The 24695-nt window shown below is 35.8% G+C and overlaps 1 protein-coding gene across 6 annotated transcripts in view; it reads left to right on the top strand.

Moving 5' to 3' along the window:
- HPSE2 (heparanase 2 (inactive)) overlaps positions 1–24695 on the top strand; it is a 711059-nt gene that overhangs the window by 462784 nt on the left and 223580 nt on the right. For all 6 annotated transcript variants that reach the window (XM_045040537.1, XM_023240819.2, XM_045040539.1 and 3 more), the window contains 2 exons: positions 1777–1950; positions 13656–13827. In XM_045040537.1, the coding sequence (XP_044896472.1) occupies positions 1777–1950; positions 13656–13827 (346 nt within the window). The remainder of the gene's footprint in view (positions 1–1776; positions 1951–13655; positions 13828–24695) is intronic.

Genomic DNA, 24695 nt, shown 5'->3' with positions numbered 1-24695 from the left:
CTGGCTGAAGTCGGACGCTTAACCGACTGCGCCACCCAGGCGCCCCAGAAATAGTTTATTATTAAGAAATAATTGTTTATTAAATTAAGTCTATTAAAGAAATAATTATTTCTTTAATGTGAACCTATGCTTTTTGTTGTTGCAAACTACTAGACTCTGGGTTAAATGTGAGATAAATTCCCATGGATTTTATTTTTAACTAAAATGAGACAGTTTCTGTCCTTGTTCTTGGTACTTCTTAAAAACTACTTTCCCATATATGTAAGAAAATAAAAATGACAACCCGCTCCCCCTTTCCCACTTCAAAAACTGATAATGGACTCAACCAAATGATCATGGTTCTGCTTTAGAAGACTTAAGGTCTTATAACAATTGCTAATGGGGCACTTTGGCCACTCTGCATCATCTTTTGTAGAACCCTCTAGTGTTCCACAGAACTCCATTTGAGAAACTCTGCTCTAGGGACTGGGATAGTGAATACTAGATAGAGTAAGGCGAATCCTTGTACATACTTATTAACCTAATTTTTTTTCAATCTGTTTATCACTTAAAGTCATATCATCCATACCTTGCAAAACACTGTCTAAAAGGACAAGTAAGATCTGGGTATGTTAGGAAGAGGAAAAAAGGTATGCTAAATGAGAATAATGAGAGCAAAGCCTAATGCAGCAGGGGATTCTGTGATAAACAGAACTGGCTGACACCAACAAAGAATTCATTGATAACAGTAGAGAGGCCTGAAGTGGGGAGAAAATTATGGTTGAGTCATAGAGTCCTTGAAGTAAAGAAGAAGAAAGTGTTAAAAATCAACTAAGGTTTTTGTTTTTTTTTTTTTTAAGTTTATTTATTTTGAGATAGAGAGCATGGGAAGGGCAGAGAGAGAGAGAGGATCCCAAGCAGACTCCACACTGTCAGCACAGAGCTCAGTGCAGGGCTTGATCCCATGAACCATGAGATCATGACCCGGACAAAATCAAGAGTTGGGTGTTTAATTGACTGAGCCACCCAGGAGCCCCTAAAAAAATCCACTAAGGTTTGAAGGGTGAGTGAAACTGATGAAAGAAATTGGAAGAAGGATGAATCTGGAAGTAGATAGGCAAATACAGATATTGTTATGATAATTCATACAAGTGAAACTGAGAGCGAGAACCAAAATAGTGGCAATAGATATGAAGGAATGGGGTGGGTATGGGACATGTGAGTAGAACTGATGGTATCAGGGATCAAACCAACAATGAATATATTTACCCTAATGGTGTTTCCATTCTCAGAAATATTAGAAATGTGGAATTGAGTGGATTTTTTTGAAGTGCTGCTAGGCTGAGCAATTTTCCCAGACTTACCAACCAGTCATCTTTCCTGGCCTTGCCTCCCAACACCATTCCTATCATTTCATAAAGGAATACAGACCCAGCAGTGTCAGATCCTCTGATTTTTCAAGAGAAGCTAGAAATCTAGCTACTTTGTAATACCATCCCATTTTTAAATGTTCGCAATTCTATTTTTTGTTGTTGTTGTTAACAATAACATACTGTGGACTAGACTTGGTTGCTAATTTGCAACCTGTGTCTAGAATTGTGTGTGCTGCTTTCTAAATCACTTCAAAATGTACTCTGAACCAAAAGGTAATATAATCCTTCTGAAGCCTCTCTGCATAATTCCTAGCAGGAATTACTTAGCAGGAAGCTCATAGAAAGCCTTTTTGTAGTAGCTAATAATTTCCTTTTGTTGGAATGTTGATTTTAAAGTTACAAGCCTTATTCTGCTTCTTCCCAGCCAGGTCTCTAGACAAACTTTATAACTTTGCTGATTGTTCTGGACTCCACCTGATATTTGCTCTAAATGCACTGCGTCGTAATCCAAATAACTCCTGGAACAGTTCTAGTGCCCTGAGTCTGTTGAAGTACAGTGCCAGCAAAAAGTACAACATATCTTGGGAACTGGGTAATGGTAAGTAAAGATGTCATTTCCTCTGAATTGACAAGATAAAAAATAAGTTGGCCCAGGACATAGCCTCAGTTAGACCATCTCTAGCATACTGGCCCAGAAAACACTTGGGATATTTCACTTCATATTAAGGACAGCACAAGAATCTGGTAAAAGAATACTATTGGCCAAAGGATCTGAATAGACATCTCTCCAAAGAAAAAATATAAAAGTCTGAAAAACACATGAAAAGATACTCAACCACATTAGCCATCAGGGAAAACCAAATCAAAACCACAATGATAGAGTACTTCACACCCACTAGGATGCCAATAATAATAATTTTTAAAAAAGATTATAGTAACAACTATTGGCAAGAATGTGGAGAAATTGGAACCCTCATATACTGCTAGTGGGGATGTAAAATGGTATAACCACTTTGGAAAACAGTCTGGCAATTCCTCAAAAAGTTAAACGTGGTGTTGCTATATGACCTAGCAGTCCTACTCCTGAGTATATATTTAAGAGAAATGAAAACATAAGCCCACAGAAAAACTTATACACAAGTATTTATAGTAGCATTATTCATAATAGCCAAAAAATGGAAACAACCCAAATGTCTATCAACTGATGAATGGGTAAATAAAATCTGGTATAGCCATATGATGGAATATTATCTAGCCATTAAAAAGGAATGAAGTACTGACAGCCACTACAACATAGATGAACCTTGAAAAGATTATGCTAAATGAAAAAACCCAGTCACATATTTATATAAAATGCCCAAAATAGGTAAATGTAAAGAAACAGAAAGTAGATTAGTGGTTGCCAAGGGCTAGGGGAGTGAGATGATAAAAATGTTCTAAAATTTATTGTGATGATTACACAGCTGTGTAAGCATACTTAAAACCATTGAGTTATATACATTAATGTGATGATTGTATAGGTATAAATTATATCTGAACATTGCTGTTACCAAAAACAAGGGAAAAATACTGTTAGTCTTTTTTATTTTAAAGGGCATATGATATATGATACATATTTTCTGCCACTGGTTAGTGACAAAAGCCTTAGAGTTACTTCCTTAGGGAGTTTACATTTGTAATTATCAACAGTATTGTCATCTTATAGTTGATAGTATTTAGTTTACATAGCATATCCAAATACTCTTCTATTTGGACCTTAAAGTCCTAAATGAAGTGCCTAATAAAGGACATACCATGCAGGTGAGGAAATATGTTGAAAAAGGTAAAGAGAATTGCTAAAGACAGCAGGAAGTACTAAATCTATGTCAGGAACTTGGGACTTCTAACAGAAAGGGAGATACTTTCTACTACCCTCTGGTTATTTTTCTTTAGTGGTATTAAAACTTCTTGGCTTTCTTCACTTCCTTCAACTTTCCTTCAACAAATAGTTATTGACTGCCTAGTATGTGCCAAAGGCATATTATACTACACTATACTAGTTTTGAGAGATATAATAGTAAATACCAGATAAATATCCCTGCCTACATTCTAGTAGAGGAGATAGATAATAAAAAGGATTTGAAAACAGTTCATCATTATCTTCTCTCACACAATATTTTTGTCCTATAGCAATTCAAACTGAAATGCTCAACTTGACCCTATTGTTTTTATAACAACTAATTAATGCACCCCTCTGTTCAGTCCCTCCTCTCTCCTCCTACCCTTTCTCCTTCCCCCACTCTCACTCTCCTTCTCCCCCTTCCTTCCTCTTCAATTTGCAATTCAATTAACAAATGTATATACTCCTACAACCATCTCTGAAACCAATTTTAGAACATTTCCATCACTCCAAAAAGATCCCTCATGCCCATTTGCCATCAATTCCTGTAACCATGCCCAGTCTCAGAAAACTCTAATCTGTTTCTCATCTATAGATTTGTCATTTATGGACATTTCATATAACTGTATCATATAATAGTCTTTTGCATCTGACTTCTTGCACATAGCATGTTTTTCAAATTTATCCATGCTGTAGCATGTAAAAGTAGTTCATTCCTTTTTATTGCTGAATAGTATTCCAGTGTGTGACTATATATCACATTTTGCTTTTCCATTTACCAGATGATGGACATCTGGATTGTTTCTACTTTGGGGCTTTGATAGATAATGCTGCTATAAACATTCACATACAAGCCTTTGTGTGGATATATGTTTTTATTTATCTTAGGAAGATACCTGGGAGGGGAATAGAGTTACTAATCATATGGTAAATTTGTTTATTTTTGGTTTTTAACAACTGCCAAATTATTTTTCTTCTCTAACAATGTATAAGGGTTCTAGGTTTTCTACATCTTTGGAAACACTTGTTAATGTCTGTCTCTGATTATAACCTTTCTAGTGAGTTTGAAGTAGTATCTTAATATGGCCGTAATTAGCACTTCCCTAATGACAAATGATATTGAATGGCTTTTCATGTGCTTATCAGCTATTCTTACATCTTCTTTGGTGAAATGTCTACGCAAATCTTTTGCCCTTTTAACTGAGTTACCTTATTATTGAGTTGTAAAAGTTTTAAATATATTCTGGATATGAGTTCTTTGTCAAATATGATTTGCAAATATTTTCCCCAGTCTATAGCTTATCTTTGCATTTTCTTTATGGCATCCTTTGAAGTGTAGAAGTTTTGAATTTTGATAAAGTTCAATTTATCAATTTTTAATTTTATGGGTCATACTTTTGGTATCATTTCTTTGCTTAACTCAAAATCACAAAGTGGTTTTTTTTGTTTGTTTTCTTCTAAAAGTTTTATAGTTTTTGCTCTTACATTTGAGCTACAAGTTAAAATAACAAATTAATTTTTGAGTATAGCATGAAGTTAGAGTCTAAATTCATCTTTTTGCATGTGAATTATCAAGTTGTCCAGCATTATGTAAAAGATTATCCTTTCCCTATTGAATTCTCATAACACTGTTGCCAAAAATCAACCAAAAATGGATTTATTTCTGGACTCCTAATTCTGTTCCACTGATAAGTATGTCTGTCCCTATACTAGGACTACATTGTCTTGATTACAATAGCGTTGTAATGAGTTTTGAAATTGGGAAGTATAAATCATCCAACTTTGTTCTTTTTTAAAAATTGTTTTGGCCATCCTTGGTGTTTGCATTTCCACACGAATTTTAGGATCAGTTTTCTAATTTTCTCAATAAAGCCTGCTGGAATTTTAATAGAGATAACATTGAATCTATAGATCATTTGGGGGAGAATTGCCATCTTAACAATACTGAGTCTTCCTGTCCATGAACATAAATTATCTCCCCATTTATTCAATTTTTAATTTCAGTAATGTTTTGTAGTTCTTAGTGTTCAAGTTTTGCACTCTTTTTGTTAAATTTAATCTTAGATATTTTATTTTTTTTCCCATGCAATTGTGAATGGAATTATTTTCTTAATTTCATTTATGTATTGTACATGGCTAGTATTTAGAAATATGATTGATTTTATATATTGGTCTTTTATCCTCCAGCTTTGCTGAATTTATTTCTTAGGTCTTGTATTTTTTCCCCCACATGTGTGAGTCATTTAGGATTTTCTACGTGCAGCATATGTTGTCTCAGAATACAGACAGTTTTACTTCTTTCTGTACAATTGCGATGCTTTTTATTTCTTTCCTTAGCTGACTGCACTGGCTAGAACCTCTAATACAAATGTTGAATGTAAGTGGCAAGAGTACACATTCCTGCTTGTTCACAGTCTTAGGGGTAAAACGTTAAATATTTCAGCATTAAGCATGATGTTTTGCCATTAAGCTTTCAGTATTTCAGCATACTATTTATAAGATTGCAGAATTCCCTTTCTACTCATAGTTGTTGATAATATTTATCAGGAATGAGTGTTGGATTTTGTCAAATGCCTCTTTTTTTTACACCTATGGAGATGATAATGTATTTTTGGTCTTTATTAATATGATATTTTACATTAGTTGGGTTTTTTTAAGTTTTTTTAATATATGCATATATTTTTTTTTTTTTTTGAGGGAGAGAGAGAGGGAGAGAGAGTGCACACTAGTGGGATAGAGGCAGGGAGAGAGGGAGACACAGAATCCAAAGCAGGCTCCAGGCTTTGAGCTGTCAGCACAGAGCCTGATATGGGACTTGAACCCACAAACTGCTAGATCATGACCTGAGCTGGTTAGACGCTTAACTGACTGAGCCACCCAGGCACCCCTTCTTTAGTTGGGTTTTTTATATTAAATCAATCTTGCATTCCTGATGTATATCCTATTTATCCACGGTATTATAATACTTCTTATATATTGCTGGGTTCACTTTGTAACTCTTTTGTTGGGGACTTTTTGGTCTATATTTATGAGGGATATTCATCTGTAATTTTCTTTTCTTGTGATGTCTTTGTTTGATTTTGGTATCAGGAGAATAATGGCCTCATAAAATGAGCTGAGAAGTGTTCCCTCTTCCTCCGTATTCTGGAAGAGTTTGTGAAGGATTGGCATTATTTTTTCTTCAAATATTTGATAGAATTTACCAATTAATCCATCTGAGCTTTCTTTGTGGAAATATTTATAATGACTAATCCAGTGTCTTTTGTTGTTATAGGCCTATTCATATTTTCTATTTCTTTTTGAATTGGTTTTAGTAATTTGCATCTTTATCAGAAGTTTTTTATTTTATCTAAGTCATTTAATGGCATAAAGTTGTTCATAGTAGTCCCTTATCCTTTTAATTACTGTGAGGTCCTTAGTGGTGTCCCTTCTTTTATTCCTAATTTTGATACTCTGTGACTTCTCTCTTTTTTTCTTGATCAGTCCAACTAAAGGTATGTCAGTTTTGTTGATCTTTTCAAAAAACCAAACTTTGCTTTTATTGATTTTCTCTATTTTTTTATGTCATTGATTTCCACTCTAATTTTTATTATTTCAGTCCTTCTCCTTGTTTTGGGTTTAGTTGTCTCTTCCTGCTTTCTTAAGATAGAAGCTTAGATTACTAATTTGAGATATTTCTTTTTTTCTAATATAGGAGTCTTTTTATCTCCTAAACAACAAGAATTTATTTTCTTACTGTTCTGGAAGCCCAAAGTCCAGAATCTAGGTATCAGCAGACCTGGTTTCTTTTGAGGCTTCTCTTATTTGTTTGCAGATGGCCAACTTATGTGTTCTCATATGGCCTTCTCTCTGTCTGTGCATCCCTAATATCTCATTGTGGCTCTCTATTTTTTTTTTACACACCTTTTTTTAGAGCAGCTTTAGGTTCACAGCAAAATTGAAAAGAAAGTAGAGAGATTTCCCTTATATTCCCTGCTTCCACATATGCATAGCCTACCCCACTATCAACATCCCCCACCGGAGTGGTTCACTTTTTACAATTGGTGAACCTACAGTGATACATCATAATCATCCTGAGTCTATACTTTACATTATGGTTTACTTTAGTATGAACATACTATGGATTTGGGCAAATGTTCAATGACATATCCAGCACTATTGTGTCATACAAAATATTTTTACTGCCCTAAAAATCCTCTGTGGTCCATCTATATATCCCTTCCTCCTGTCCTCAACCTTTGTCAACCACTGATCTTTTTACTCTCTCCCTAATTTTGTTTCTCCTAGAATGTCATATAGTTGGAATTATACACTATGTAGCCTTTTCAGGTTGGCTTATTTCACTTAATGGTATGCATTTAAGGTTCTTCCATGGCTTGCTACCTCATTTCTGTTTAGTACTAAATAATATTCCATTGTGTAGAAGTACCACATTTTATGTATCCATTCACCTATGGAAGAAAATCTTCAGTGCCTCCAAGTTGTGGCATGAATACAGCATGAATACAGCTGCCATAAATCCATGCATAGCCAAAAGTAAAAACATAAATTTTCAGCTCTTTTGGGCAAATAACAGGGAGCATAATTGCTGCATCATATAGTAAGAGTATGTTTTGTTTTATAAGAAACCACCAAACTCTTCCAAAATGACCATATCAATTGTCATTTCTGCCAGCAATGACTGAGCATTCCTGTTGCTTCACATTCTACATAGTTTTTGGTGCTGTCAGTGTTAACAATTTTTGGTCATTCTAATAGTATAGAGTTGTATTTAATTGTTGTTTTAATTTGCATTTCCCTGATGACATATGTGGAGCATCTTTTCATATTGTTTTTATCTTTTCACATTTTTTATTTGCCATTTGTATATCTCCTTTGGTGAGGTGTCTGTTGAAGTCTATATCCCATTTTTAAATTGGGTCATTTGTTTCTTTTTTGCTAATTTTTAAGAGTTCTTTGTATATTTTAGATAACAGTCCTTTATCAGATGTGTCTTTTGCAAGTATTTTCTCCCAATTTGTGGCTTGTCATCTCATTCTCATAAAATTGTCTTTTGCAGAGCAAATACTTTTAATTTTAATCAAGTCTAATTAATCAATTATTTCTTTCATGGATTATGCATTTGGTGTCATCCCATGTGCTTTTACATACTATATTTTTATTTTCATTTCATTAAAAATATTTTCTAATTCCACTTTCTTCTTTGACTCCCGGATTATTTAACTTCCAAATATTTATAGATGTCTCAAATTTCTTTCTGTTGTTGAATTCTAGTTTAATTCTGTTGTGAGAAGGGCACATATAATTATATGACTTAATCTTTTTAAATATATGAGACTTGTTTGATGGCTTACCATATGGTCTATCATGAAGGATGTTCTATATACACTAAAAAAAGAATGGGTATACTACTGTTGAGTGGAGTGTTCTAAGGATATCAATAAGGTCAAGTTGGCTGATAGTGTTATTTAAGTTTCCTATATCAATGCTAATTTTCTGCCTAGTTGTTCTACTGATAACTAAGAATACCATATTGAAGTCTCCTATTATTGTTGGATTTTCTATTTTTCTATTTAATTTTGTTTCATGTATTTTGGTGTTCTGTTTTTGGTATGTATATGTTTATAATTGTTATATCTTCCTGACAGATTAACACTTTTATCATTATAAAATGCCCCACATTATGTCTAGTAACACTGTTGTCTTAAAGTCTATTTTGTCTGTTATTAGTATTGTCATTCCAGCTCTCTTATGGTTACTGTTTGCATGGTATATCTTTTTTCATCCTTTTACTTTCAACCTATTTGTATCTTTTACTTTAAAGTATGTCTGTTTAGTTGGATCTTAGTTTTCTTATTCATCCTGACAATTTCTGCTTTTAATTGGAGTGTTCAATCCATTTACATTTAATGTAATTGTTAATATTGTTGAATTTATATCTGCCATCTTGCTGTTTTCCATTTATTTCATTTTTTGTTCCTCTGTTTATCCTGTACTGCCTTTATTTTTTACCATTTTATTTAATTTATTATTTTTAATTTGCATCCAATTTAGCATATAGTGCAACAATGATTTCACGAGTAAGATTCCTTAATGCCCTTAACCATTTAGCATACCCCCCTCCCATAACCCCTCCAGTAGTCCTCTGTTCTCCATATTTAAGAGTCTGTTTTGTTGCCCTCCCTGTTTTTGCTTCCCTTCCTTCCCTTATTTTCATCTGTTTTGTATCTTAAAGTCCTCATATGAGTGAAGTCATATGATGTTTGTCTTTCTCTGACTAATTTTGCTCAGCATAATACCCTCTAGTTCCATCCACATAGTTGCAAATGGCAAGATTTCATTCTTTTTGATTGCCAAGTGATACTCCATTGTATATATATGCCACATATTCTTTATCCATTCATCCATTGATCGACATTTGGGCTCTTTCCATACTTTGGCTATTGTTGATAGTGTTGCTATCAACATTGGGGTGCATGTTTCCCTTCAAAAAAGCATACCTGTATCCCTTGAATAAATACCTAGTAGTGCAACTGATGGGTCATAGGGTAGTTCTACTTTTAACTTTTTGAGGAACCTCCATACTGTTTTCCATAATGGCTGCACCAGTTTGCATTCCCACCAGCAGTGCAGAAGAGATCCTCTTTCTCCGCATCCTCGCCAACATCTGTTGTTGCCTGAGTTGTTAATGTTAGCCATTCTGACAGATGTGAGGTGGTATCTCAATTGTGGTTTTGATTTGTATTTCCCTGATGATGAGTGACGTTGAGCATTTTTTCATGTGTCAGTTGGCCATCTGGATGTCTTCTTTGGAGAAGTGTCTATTCATGTCTTTTGCCCATTTTTTCCACTGGATTATTTGTTTTTTAGGTGTTGAGTTTGATAAGTTCTTTATAGATTTTGGATACTGACCCTTTATCTGATATGTCGTTTGCAAATATCTTTTCCCATTCCGTTGGCTGCCTTTTAGTTTTCCTGATTGTTTCCTTCACTGTGCAGAAGCTTTTAATTTTGATGAGTTCCCAGTAGTTCATTTTTGCTTTTGTTTCCCTTGCCTCAGGAGATGTGTTGAATAAAAAGTTGCTGCGGCCAGGGTCAAAGAGGTTTTTGCCTGCTTTCTCCTCGAGGATTTTGATGGTTTCCTTCTTACATTTAGGTCTTTCATCCATTTTGAGTTTATTTTTGTGTATGGTGTAAGAAAGTGATCCAGATTCATTTTTCTGCTTGTCACTGTTCAGTTTTCCCAGCACCATTTGCTGAAGAGACTGTCTTTTTTCCATTCCACTGATTATTCCTTCCTGCTTTATCAAAGATTAGTTGGCCATATGTTTGTGGGTCCATTTCTGGGTTCTCTATTCTGTTCCATTGATCTGAGTGTCTGTTTTTGTACCATCCTGTACTGCCTTTTTATGCAGAAGAGATATTGTATAATGTACCACTTTAATTTCTTTGTTTTTATTTTGTTTTACTTATTTTCCTAGTAATTTCTTATTGTAATATATCTGAATTCATTACAATCTATTTTAGAGTAATTCTAACTTAATTCCACTTAACTATAGAAAATTTACTCCAATAGAACTCCATTTCTCTCTGTTTTGTAGCCATTATTATTATAAACATTACATTTTCATATGTCATAAGCCCAACAACACAGTTTTATAATTTTTGTTTTTATGCAACTATTATTCAAATTCATTAAAAAAGAGTAATGGAGGGGTGCCTGGATGGCTCAGTTGGCTAAGTGTCTGACTTTGGCTCAGGTCATGATCTTCCAGTCCATGGATTTGAGCCCCATGGACTCTCTCTCTCTCTCTCTCTCTCTCTCTCTCTCGTCAAAATTAAATAAACTTAAAAAAAAGAGAGTAATGGATATTTTCAACTATCTTTTATATTTTCTATGTAATTGCCATTACTAGTGTTCTATATTTCTTTGTGTGGTTTTGAGTCACCATCTGGTATCATTTCCTTTCAACCTAAAAGACTTCCTTTCTTACTTCTTTTAAGGCAAATTTTCTCACAAGTTCTGTTCTTTGTTTTTCTGGTTAAGGTATAAATTTTGGGACGCCCGATGGCTTAGTCGGTTAGGCATCTGACTCTTGATTTTTGCTCGGGTCATGATCTCGTGGTTTGTGAGTTTGAGCACCCCATCAGGCTCTGCACTTCAAAATAAATAAACTTAAAAAAAAATCTTTAAGATGTAAATTTTGCTTTCAGTTCTGAAGGATAGATTGCTACATATAGAATTCTTGGCCAATTTTTTTTCTTTCAGCATTTTGAATATGTCATTCTACAGTCTTCTGACCTCCATTATTTCTGGTAAAAATTCAGCTGATAATTTCATTGTGTTCCTCTGTATGTGAAGAGTTATTTCAGGTCCCAGATTTTCATTTGATCATTTTTATAATATCTCTCTTCATTTATATTTGATTAGTCGATACAATCATACTTTCCTTTAATTTTGTATTGTTCCTGTTAGTTCTATGAACATATTTATGATAGTAGTTTTGAAGTCCTTCTCCCTTAGGAGACAGTTTCCATTGACTACTTTTTTTTTCTTCTTTATGGATCCCTCTATCCTATCTCTTTGCATGCTGTAATTTTTGTTGTTGTTGAAAACTATACATTTTAAATAATACGTTGGAACAACTCTAGATTCCAAATCCTCCATCTCAGAGGTTGTTTCTGTTGTTTCTTTTTTATTTGTTTGTTTAGTAACTTATCTGGACTAATAGTGTAGCATCTGTCTCTTTTGCATTTAATAGGTGCTGATATATCTTTCTATTTTTTAATCATTGTCTAGGCCAGCTTCCTAAAAATTGCCCCTGAGTCATCATAGCTTAATGGTGAGACAATGATTGATTAGAGGTTGTGCTTACCTTAAGCCAGTAAGACTTCTAATCTTTGCCAGTGGATCTGTGTGTGATTTGGGGAACACATTCCAAATTTAAACAGTTTACAATTCTCACTGACTTTTCCTTTTTGACATGCTTTGTTATGTCTCCTTTATGAATGTGCTAGGTTTCACATTCATCTGTTGGTACATGGATAGTTAGTGCCCTCTCCAGTCTACTGAGCACACACAGCTTTCCAGACTACAAAGGGTATGTGTGGGCTTATCAAGGCCCACTGTGACTGTCCTATTCCCAAAATTTCCCTGTTAAATTTCTTGCAAGTCGGCTGGTCAATTTCTTGACCCTACCAGTATCAAAACTTGTAGGTAACCAAGGTGTTGGCCTTACCTGGGGCATGTGCTTCATTCCAAATCAAGTTAGCTCTTTCTGGCAGTGGAGCTGCTGGTTTTTAGGATTTTCCTTGCCCTTTTAGAACACCAACTTAATAGAAACTGAGGGAGGATGTTGTACTCTAAATTGTTTAACCCAGCCACTTTGTTATTATTGAAAATTAAGATTTTTCTTTTGCTTTCTTTTTTTTTTTATTATTAACCATTTGTTTATTTTAGAGAGACAGAGAGAGACAGAGTGCAAGCAAGGGAGGGGCAGAGAGAGAAGGAGACACAGAATCTGAAGCAGACTCCAGGCTCTGAGCTGTCAGCACAGAGCCTGACGTGGGGCTTAAATGCATGAACTGTGAGATCATGACCTGAGCCGAAGTCGGATGCTTAACTGACTGAGCTCCCCGGACACCCCAAGATTTTTCTTTTTGGTACAATGACCATCTTTATAAAGCCTTGCTTTCTTACCATTTATATCAGTTTCCTAAGCCTGTCATGACAAATTACCACAAACTCAGTGGTGTAAAACAGCAGAAATTTAGTCTCTCACAGTTCAAGGAACAAGAAGCCCAAAATCAGAGCATTGCCAGGGCTGATTCCTTCTGGAGGCTCTATGGGAGAATCTACTCTATGCCTTGCTCTTAGCTTCTGGTAGCTACCAGCGATCTTTGGCATAACATCATCCCTCCAGTCTTTGCCTCTGTCGACACATGGCCCTCTTCCCAGTATGTCTGTGTACCTGAACCTCCCTCTCCTTTCTTTTATAAAGACACCAGTCACTTGATTTAGGGTACACCCTGATCCCATATGGCCTCATCTTAACTACATCTTCAAAGACCCTATTTCCAAATAAGGTCACGTTCTGAAGTTACAGGTGGACATGAACTTTGGGAGACAATATTCAACCCAGTATTATTCATTATAATTCATTATAAAGTATCACCCAAAATCAGTATGGTCTCTCTTTTGTGGAGTAGGAGATCTTTTGAAAGACTATTTGAAAATGAGGAGAATGGTAAAATAGCACTTGACTTTTTGTTATGATGGTTCCTTGAGTTAAACTAGTTCACACCCTCTTTTTGGCTATTTTATTCACATTGTTAAGAAAAAAGCAGAGAGATATGTGGACAGGAAAGGGTTGGCAGAGCCTTACCCTTCTCAACTCTGACTTGCATGTCTGCTTTTAATCTAGAGCCAAATAACTATCGAACCATGCATGGCCGGGCAGTAAATGGCAGCCAGTTGGGAAAGGATTACATCCAGCTGAAGAGCCTGTTGCAGCCCATCCGGATTTACTCCAGAGCCAGTTTGTATGGCCCTAATATTGGGCGGCCCAGGAAGAACGTCATCGCCCTCCTAGATGGGTAGGTCATATTTTTTAGCAGTTCGTATGACACTATTCATAAGTGTAATGGATTAATGTATTTGTATTTTTCCTGGTTACTTGTTGTCTTAAGAAAGATGGAGAGACTTTTTCCATAGTGACTTCCCCAACTCTAAATTAATGATTCTCCATCAAACAACGGAAGAACTTCTCATCTCTCCAGGCCTTCCACAGTCAGCAGGAGGTGGTGGGACTGGGGAAGGGTAATCACAATCTCTTGGGCAGGTTGGAAGGGATTACATTGTTTTAAAAAACACATTTAATATTAAAGCACTTGATAGCATTTTATATTTTTAAAAAGTCAAAATACTATTACTGTATTCTTGTGACCTCTTATAGAAAGTAAACCTTAACATAACCCTGGCCGTTGGAGCTGGATTAAAAATTTGAGAATCACTATTACTACTTGTAGATTCAAGCACTACTTAACTGATAGACTCATTAGTAGGTATTCTAGAGAATTGCTACCATGTGATTACTTTGACTGAATCTAATAATCATTTTAAGCATTGGTTATGGATGAGGCGCTATGCCCAGTCTTGCTGGTGGGCCAGGCCCAATTGAACCCATGCAGGTTATGTCCAGTTATATAGGGTCAAAGGGAATGTCTGAGGGAATGTTATGAGGAAGGCTGAAGAAGAGGAAGGCTGTATGTTGAATCCAAGACCCAAAGTGGAGATGTGACTTAAGCAGGAAGGGTGGGAACTATGAAGTGGGGAGAGTCAGAAGTTCCCCCGGAACACAGAGTATGCACCAAGACCCACCTGTTACGTGCCATCCTGTCATACTCTGGGATGAATATGGTTATTCCTGAGAATTCAAAGATGAGTAAGACATTTTCCAGTGAAGTGCACATTCTAAATGAGGTTAGATAAATGCCATATGAATACAAAGAGAGATTATCTGAGGAGAGAAACCTTTGGCTAACCTCCAGGATGGCCCTTGTGACTTAATGGCTCTTAGAACTCTCTCTCCTCCTTTTGTGGTGCCCTAGTCTTGATCTAAGGTAATTAACATAGCAGACATTATTGAAGGTTTGGGAAAGCATACAGATTTACAGTGTAACAACATTAATAACCTGAAATTTAATTTTAGGCACTTTCCTTTTTACAAAGAATCCCTAAGTCCTTACTTCAGCTCTCCTTTCCCCATCCTTCTCTTTTCTCCCCTTGTCTCTCAAGAGCAACTTCCCCTTTTTCTTACACAACAATTTCATGATTTTGGCTCCTACCCACAAATTCACTCTTGGTTTCCTTTTGCATACTTTCACTGAACTTTAAAATTACTCTGTGTGTGTGTGGGGAGGGAGTTGTGATGGAAATAGGTTGATTTCATTTTATGTATTACAATTGAGGAATAAGAATCACATGTATAGAACTTTATTCATAGTTCATAATATATAATAAAGCAAGGTGTGTGACTATCATTTTAATCCATGTAGTTATTCTTTTGGATTGTCCTTTTTCCGTAATGATTTCATCAATGTATTTCATGGTACCGAAATGCCTTTTCACTAACATGGCCTACAGGGTCAATTCACTCATCCTGCAAACGTTCCTTGAGTAACTGCTATATTCTGGGTGTTATGTTCAGAACTAGGAATGTAATCATAAACAAAAACAAATACTTTCTCTGCCTTCATGGAGTATACAGTATGGTAAGGGAGACATGGAGATTAATTAGCTGATCTTAAAATTAAGACAATAACAAGGAAAGGAACATGGTGCTATGAATGACTATAAAGGCTGGGATTTAACTGAGTTAGGAGGTCATGGAATATGGAGTCCACTTCCCCATACATCCAAAAACTAATAGGACTCCAGAGAATAGAGAAAGTCATTTAGGGAGAAGGAAAGGTACTGATAAGAACTTTTAAAAATTTTATATGCCAGAAAAAATGGAAATTTATCTTTATTAATGTGTATGTAATAAAAATACAGTGAATTATAACTTGAGACACATAAACATTCCCAGCAACTCAACCAACAATAACAAAAATGTCAGCACTCTAAATTACCAGCTCTTTTCCAATCCTCCTGGTTATACCGATATAGTTTTACATAGTTATGATCATTCTATATGCATCATTTTGAGTTCTGCATTTTTTATTCATTGCTTTATGTTGCCCTTTTATTATTTCTACATAGTTTTCATATTTGTCATTCTTAATAGCAATGAAATATTCCATTGCATTAATGTACCAAAGTCTGCTTAAACATTCCCTCACTGCTGGGCATTTGGGTTGTTTCCAGTTTTTGTCTGTAATATATAGCACAGCTATAAACATCTTTATACAAATAGGTTTTTTATTTCTTTTGAATTATATCCTTGGGCTATATTCCAAAAAGTTGTGTTTCTGGGTCAAAGTATATGATAATTTTTATGGCTTTCATATTTGTTGCCAAATTTCTTTTCAGAATGACTTCACCAGGTTGTAGGGCAGCAGTGTATTAGTATATCTTTTCCCCCAATACCCCACAGCAATGACTATAGTCATTTTTATTAATTTACTCTATTTTAATTAATGCAAGACTGTGCCACATGGCTGTTTAAATTAGAATTCTGTTAACTATGAAAAGAACTGAACATTTTCCAAATCCTTAGGTTGTCTCCTTTCCTGCTATCCCACGTTTGGTTAATGACACCATAACCATTTGCCCGAGGTGCAGACCAGGAGGCCATTTTACATTCATTCCTCTCTTTTGTTCACATACTCCATTAGTTAGTTATTAAGTTCTGTTATTTCTGACTTCTTAGTATCACTCACATCCCAGCTTCTTCTCATTTTTATTTTAAACCTTATCATTCTTTCTCTTAAATGGTTTTTCTATATGTAGTCTCAGACTCTAATTATTTCTCCATATATTTGTTCTGAGTAGTTTTCTCTTCTTTAATACAGCATGTGGTCAAATCACTCTTGCTTGAAATCCAAACACTTTCACATGCACCCCTGGCCTGTAGGGTCTAGTGCCTGCCTCACTTTGCAGCTAGGAATCAGCTATACCCCCTGTGCACAATCTGCCCTTAACTACATCAAAGTATACCTATGCCCCTTTTTAGTTTGTGTAATTTTCTCTGGAATATCACTCTCTACTCTCATTTTTCTTCTTTCCAATAGGTCTTCTCTGACATCCTCAGGCAGAATTTCTTACCACCGCCTCTGTCTTTATAATAGCATTTTTATTTTTTTTTCTCTAGCACTTATCAAATTGATGATAAATTATTTATTTATATATCTGCCTTCCCTAATAGACTGTGGACTAGGATCAGGACATGGTCTATATTTTACTCATTTAGACTCAGAACCTATGAATACAGTAGGTGTCTTATAAATGCTTATTGAATGAATGTTGACTTATTCAACAGCTGGTTCTAAATTCATTGATCTAAAAGCAGTATGCATAAATGTGATTGTGAAGCATTGTAAATCATTGTATAGTAATTTAAATAAATTATAGTGATTTATATAAATCATAATCATTAGCTTTAGCTTTACATAACCAGTTTTAAGCTTTTTTTCTTAGGTAGTTACAGGACTAAACAGGAATATCTTCTCAGTTAGGATATAACTTCACTAGGACAGCGATAGAAACATGAAGTCTCATGTTTCTTCAGGGACTAACATATTGCCTGGAATATGAGAAACAGTTTATAAAATGCTTGTTTTATTATTTCCATTTCCTCATTGGTGAACTGGCCTTTTTTAAGTCAGTGATTTGTATCTAAAGTGTAAGAATTGTTCTTTAGGGTTATATCAGTTTCCTGTTTCTCTTTAGTAAACTTGTATGCAACATCTATATAATGATAATTTTATCTGAATCTATTGCTTTTCTTGTTACTTTGAAACATGTTTTTGTTTTTTCAGAAGTTTATTTTTATTATAATTGTTCTTGTCTACTTTCTTGTTGATAGCCTTTGCTGTTTATTCCCTCATTCATTTAGGATAAAGTTACTATTTAATTTTCATCTAGGCTTTCTAATGTTTTAATTTCCCAGCTCTTTTAACTTGCAAAGTTTAACAAAGTTGGAGTTTGTTGGGGCGCCTGGGTGGCGCAGTCGGTTAGGCATCTGACTTCAGCCAGGTCATGATCTCGCGGTCCGTGAGTTCGAGCCCCGCATCAGGCTCTGGGCTGATGGCTCGGAGCCTGGAGCCTGTTTTCGATTCGGTGTCTCCCTCTCTCTCTGCCCCTCCCCCGTTCATGCTCTGTCTCTCTCTGTCCCAAAAATAAATAAAAACGTTGAAAAAAAATTAAAAAAAAAAAGTTGGAGTTTGTTGCTGTAACTGCTACAGAGTAAGGACCTAATCTATTTTTGGTTAATGTGGCAGTGTGAAGAAAAGCAGATATTCAGTGAAATAGTGTTTATTGAGGCTCTTTTTGAGGCTTTTAAATCCTAGTGAGATGACTACTAAATTCCCTCCTCAACATATATTGAACACCTACTTTGTATTTGATCCTTGCTTAAGTGCTGAGTATATATTGAAGAAAAAAGTCAAAGTGTTTCTTACCTTCTTGGAGCTTAGCAAGAGAGCCACAGTAAATAAGAAAATAAATTATTCCAAAATATGTGTAATTCTGTGAAGGAAATGATCAAGATGACTGGGGTTGAGGGTCTATTTAGACAAGGTGATCAGAAAAGACTTATCTGAAGAATAATTTATTTAAACCAAGAACAAAAGAATGAATGGGAGCCAAATGTTCAGAGTAGAGGGAAGAAAGTTCTAAATAGAGGTTCTAGGTCATGTTTGTCAATGACCTGAATCAGAAATAAGGATAAGACATTTGAGGAATAGAAAGATGGACAGTATAGTGAGAAAAAGAAGAATGGTAGATAGGCCAGGACCAGATCATTACTGGGCTGTGTATACCATGGAAAAAAAAGTTGTATATTTTATTCTATGAGCAATGAAAAATCATTACAGAGGTTTTTAAAAAAATTTTTGACGTTTTTATTTATTGAGAGACAAAGGGAGACAGAGCATGAGCGGGGGAGGGGTAGAAAGAGAGGGAGACACAGAATCCAAAGCAGTCTCCAGGGTCCGAGCTGTCAGCACAGAGCCTGACATGGGGCATGAGCCCACAAGCCACAAGATCATGACCTTTTCCAAAGTCAGATGCTTAACCAACTGAGCCATCCAGGTGCCCCATTACAGAGTTTTTGTAAGAGCAGTGACATCTACTGTATTCTTTGTGCCAAATAGATTTCAAGGTACAAAAGTAAGGGATCAGAAGAGCTCAGCATGAAGACTGTTTCACTACAAGACCATGGTAGATTGGGTTAAGGTAATGGCCGAAGAGATGGAGAGAAGTTAAGGTAGACATGATTTATTGATAGGTATCTCAGCAAGGTAGGGATGAGAGAATTAATAAAGGATGAATTCATCCTTTTGGAAGTTAACATCTCTTTCAAGGGCCATCACATGCAGAAAAGGGAGCCTTTCAAAAGGAAGTTATACCAAGAGGAACACACATTCATATTCAGGAAATACTATCTCTAGAGAAATAAAAGATGGCTTTAAAATTATTGGGTGTGCTTCACGTTCAGGATAGTGATCTGAGGACAAGCTGCATTTCCTTCTGGAACCACCATCCCAACTCCTATTAAAAATTGATTTAAAAAAGAAGTTCATAATAACAAACACAAAAAAAAGGGATCAGAAGCTGATGAGAGATTTTTGATAGATTTCTATAAGACAGTAAACAGATGGAAGCCTGTTGACAGATTAAGCAGAATGAGGAAGTGGCAACCCAGACAACATGGGCTCTGGGAAAAGATAGTCAATCCATCTAGCAGAAGGCTGAGAGTCAGGAGGGTTTGGAGTGAGAAAAGGGGACCAAGCCAAGGGGTTTATATTAAATTCTGTCTGCAGTGGAACTACACTTACAGTTCATCTCTCCCTTCCATTATTTTAAGTCCCCTAACCTGCCAATATAGAGCAAAGACAACTCAATCTATCATCTCCAAGCAAATCCCTTCACCAAAGAAATTGAAAGGATAACCTAGGGATGAGCTAGTATTGCTAAGATAGAGTTATTCCTGCATAGTAAAACACTAAGATAAAGCACTACGGGATACCCTAGCCCAAAAGCTGTCTATGCCCTACTGTACTCCCCCTCTAAAGTGAAATGTGTTGGTGAACAAGTTCTGCCCATAAAATAGAGATCCCAGTGAAAGGAGAGACTTACCTAAAAAGCCCAAATATTCAACAGCTGAGAAAAATCTGTTCATGCTACCAGAAGAATTTACTTAGTCCCCATGTTTTAAATATGAATAGATAGCCAAAGACCACAAGACATGAGAACAAAACCAGTAGAGGGGCGTCTGGGTGGCTCATTCAGTTGTGTCCAACTTTGGCTCAGGTCATGATCTCACAGCTTGTGAGTTCAAGCCCTGTGTCGGGCTCTGTGCTGACAGCCCAGAACCTGGAACCTGCTTCAGATTCTGTGTCACCCTCTCTCTCCTCTGCCCCTCCCCTGTTTGTGCTGTCTCTCTCTATGTCTCCCAAAACTAAATAAACATTAAAGAAATTTACAAGCGAAACCAGTAGCATGAAGGAGAAAATCCAATAAACAAACAAGCAAACAAACAAACAAACCCAGGAAGAATCATAATTCAAGACCAGAATTTAAAAAATAAAAACCTCTAATTAGTATCCTCATAAAGATATAGGAAGCTATTGTACTTAAAGAGTAAAAACACATTTCTGTGAAAAAAGTACCATCAGAACAAAAAGATATCTTTTGAAACTAAACATAATTGCTGAAATTAAGTCCAATTAAAGGTTAGACAGTGATTTCTTGGGTACAACACTAAAAAGATAAGTGATAAAAGAAAACATTGATTAATTGGACCTCATCAAAATTAAGTTTTGTGCATCAAATGACACTATCAAAAATGTAAACACACAGAATGGGAGAAAATATTTGCAACTCATGTAACCGATAAGTGACCTGTATCCAAGATTTATATAAAGTACTCTTACAAATTAGCAATAAAAAGGCAAATAGCCTATTTTAAAGTTGAGCAAAAGGGACTTGGACAAACATTTCTCCAACAAAGATATACAGATGGCCAGTAAGCACATGAGTGGATGCTTATATCATTAGTCATTTAGGGAAATACAAATCAAAATCACAATGAGATGGGGCGCCTGGGTGGCGCAGTCGGTTAAGCGTCCGACTTCAGCCAGGTCATGATCTCGCAGTCTGGGAGTTCGAGCCCCGCATCAGGCTCTGGGCTGATGGCTCAGAGCCTGGAGCCTGTTTCTGTATCTGTGTCTCCCTCTCTCTCTGCCCCTCCCCCGTTCATGCTGTGTCTCTCTCTGTCCCAAAAATAAATAAATGTTGAAAAAAAATTTAAAAAAAAATCACAATGAGATAACACTTCATATCCCCTGGGATGGCCAAAATTAAAAAGACATACAAGAATAAATATTGGAGAAAAGAAAAAGAATACAAATTGGAGATGTGGAGAAACTGGAACCCTCATACACTGCTGGTAGGAATGTAATATGGTGTAACTGCTTCAGAAAACAGTCTGGCAATTACTCAAAAGTTTAAACACAGAGTTACCATTATGATTCAGCAATTCCACTCCTAGGTATATACCCAAGAGAAACAAAATGTGTGTTCATAAAAACATGTATACAAATATTCATAGTGGCTTTATTCATAATAGCCATAAGGCATAAAAAAACAAAATACCCATAACTGATGAATGCATAAATGAAAAGTGGCATATCTCTACACTGGAATATTATTGGACAATAGAAAGAAATGAAATACCAATATATGTTACAACATGGATAAACCTTGAAGACACTGCTAACCGAAAGATGCCAGTCACAAAAGGCCCTACATTGTATGATTTCCTTTATATGGAATGACCAGAATAGGCAATCGATAGTTATAAAAATAGATTAGTGGTTGAGTAGGGCTGGTGGAGTTTGTGGGAAAATGGAGAGTGACTACTCATAAGTATGGAGTTTCTTTTTGGAATTAAATATTCTAGAATTAGATTATGTATAATTCTATAAATATAACTTATTGAGTTGTATACTTAAAGAGTACACTTAAATAAATTTCTATTGAATCATATCTTCAAAAAGCTTTTAAAAAGAATTCTTTTAAAGAAGTGGAGGATAAAATCAAGAAAATCTCCCATATGCAGAGCATTAGACAGAGATAGAAAATTTGAGATAAAATATTACTGTTTAGAGGATCATTTCAGGATACTCAAGCTGTCTTATAGAAGATCCAGATACAGAAACAAAGAAGAAAATTGTGGTTACAGAAAAGAAGGAAAATTTTATAACTTTTATAATGTAAAAGTAAAGGAACAAGTGACAGAAAATAGATGATGGAAGTGGAGAGAAGAAATAAATAATACAAGGGTTGATATCTCAGATAATATATGTGGAGTCAGAAAATATTGTGTAAACCACTGAAATAATAAACAAGGAGGTGGAGAAATGGGGTCTCAGTAAACCAAGAACAATGAGTTAACTCTTGGTTAGAAGGATTTAAGGTAGCATTTCCTTAAATATGTTCTGGTGAATATCACTTTTTGTAGGATATTAACATTATGTTGGGGGAGGGGGTAATAAAACATTCCATGCCCAAGTAAGTTTGAGAAATACTGGGATACACAAATATATTTTTGTGTATACACTTCCCAACACCTTTAATACATTAGTTTACATCCTGAATCTCCAAGAAGGGGATTTAGCACACAAAATTTCTTTTTTTTTTTTTTTTTTTTTTAGATTCAGGAAGAATTTTTATTGTCAATGGATGTAGAAATTTCAGAAATCTCCACTAACCACAATTGAATCTACAAATTCCATGAATTATCCAGAAGACATATACCCTAGGTTTTTTTTTAATGATTTTTTTTCAATATATGAAGTTTATTGTCAAATTGGTTTCCATACAGCACCCAGTGCTCATCCCAAAAGGTGCCCTCCTCAATACCCATCACCCAACCTCCCCTCCCTCCCACCCCCCATCAACCCTCAGTTTGTTCTCAGTTTTTAAGAGTCTCTTATGCTTTGGCTCTCTTCCACTCTAACCTCTTTTTTTTTTTTCCTTCCCCTCCCCCATGGGTTTCTGTTAAGTTTCTCAGGATCCACATGAGAGTGAAACCATATGGTATCTGTCTTTCTCTGTATGGCTTATTTCACTTAGCATAACACTCTCCAGTTCCATCCATGTTGCTACAAAGGGCCATATTTCATTCTTTCTCATTGCCACATAGTACTCCATTGTGTATATAAACCACAATTTCTTTATCCATTCATCAGTTGATGGACATTTAGGCTCTTTCCATAATTTGGCTATTGTTGAGAGTTCTGCTATAAACATTGGGGTACAAGTGCCCCTATGCATCAGTACTCCTGTATCCCTTGGCTAAATTCCTAGCAGTAGTATGCAAAATTTCTTAAACTTATTTGATCAGAGTCTTATTTTAAGAGACCATCTTGAGAGACTCGTGTACACTAACGTCTTTGGACTACACGGACTGGGAAAGTGAACCCTGATTTAGGTGAGGGATGGCAGTAGAGCAGACAATAACAAAAGAATTACTATTTGGAGAATTCAGAACGTGGACCACTTTAATAGTCTAGTTATCAGTGTACTTGCTTCCATTCTTTTCCTCTCCAATCTATTCACCACTCAGTTGTCAGAAAATCTTTTACAAACATATAATTCACATAATGTAAGTCTCTTGCTAAAGACTCTTTAATGACTTGTCATTGCTCTTAGAATAAAATTTAATCTCCTTATCACATCTGACAATGCTCTATAATGAACATTCTGGCTGCTTCCTAGCTCTTCATTCTTATTTTCTCCATCTTTCCCTTTTACTTACTTCACTCAAGCCTCACTGGCTTTGTATGTGCTAAGCTTCTCTTTATTTGAGGGCTTTCACAAGTGCTCTTCTTTCTAGAGTGTTCTCTCTGCTTGCCACATGGCTGGTTTCTCCTCATCTATCAAAGACCTTTCTTGTGTAATTTAGCTAAGTAATTCTCTATCAGCATACTCTGTTGATTTTCTTTATGGCATTTATCATAGTTTAAAACTACATATTTATTTTATGTTTATTTGTTGGTTAAAGATTACAAACTCCCATAATGAGGATGGGAAGTATGTCTGTTGTATTTACCAATGTGTATGTAGTGCTGGCAAAAAGCCTAATGCATAGCAGGTGCTCCAATTTGTTGAATAAATGAAAATGGCAGTTATCCTAAGTTCTACAGAGTAGCTAGTGGAATATTCTAACCTGAATCTATGCTAGAAAAGAAAGCTAGACAGGTCCTATAGCTCCCATGGCAGCCCAAAGAGCTGTGGAAAGCATTCTAATGTGGGCAACAAGGATAAAAGCAGAAGAGAATTAGGCAGCAAATAATGGCCTTCTCCATCACAGCGGACCACATGATCTATGCTATATGCTCAATGGTCTACAAACCAGAAACAGAAAAATTGCCTTTTTATGTCCAGAATTTCTTTTTTTTTAATTTTTTTTTTTCAACGTTTATTTATTTTTGGGACAGAGAGAGACAGAGCATGAACGGGGGAGGGGCAGAGAGAGAGGGAAACACAGAATCGGAAACAGGCTCCAGGCTCTGAGCCATCAGCCCAGAGCCCGATGCGGGGCTCGAACTCACGGACCGCGAGATCGTGACCTGGCTGAAGTCGGACGCTTAACCGACTGCGCCACCCAGGCGCCCCTATGTCCAGAATTTCTATCTTGAGTTGTGTCAAATTCTTCTACTAAGCCTAATGCTGATTTATGGACTCCACTTAACACTTCAAGCATAGATAGTAATGAAGGCTCTATAGGTAAAGA

Source organism: Felis catus, chromosome D2 (assembly GCF_018350175.1).
Source record: "Felis catus isolate Fca126 chromosome D2, F.catus_Fca126_mat1.0, whole genome shotgun sequence".
Taxonomy (NCBI): Eukaryota; Metazoa; Chordata; class Mammalia; order Carnivora; family Felidae; genus Felis; species Felis catus.
This window is presented reverse-complemented; position numbering and strand designations above follow the sequence as displayed.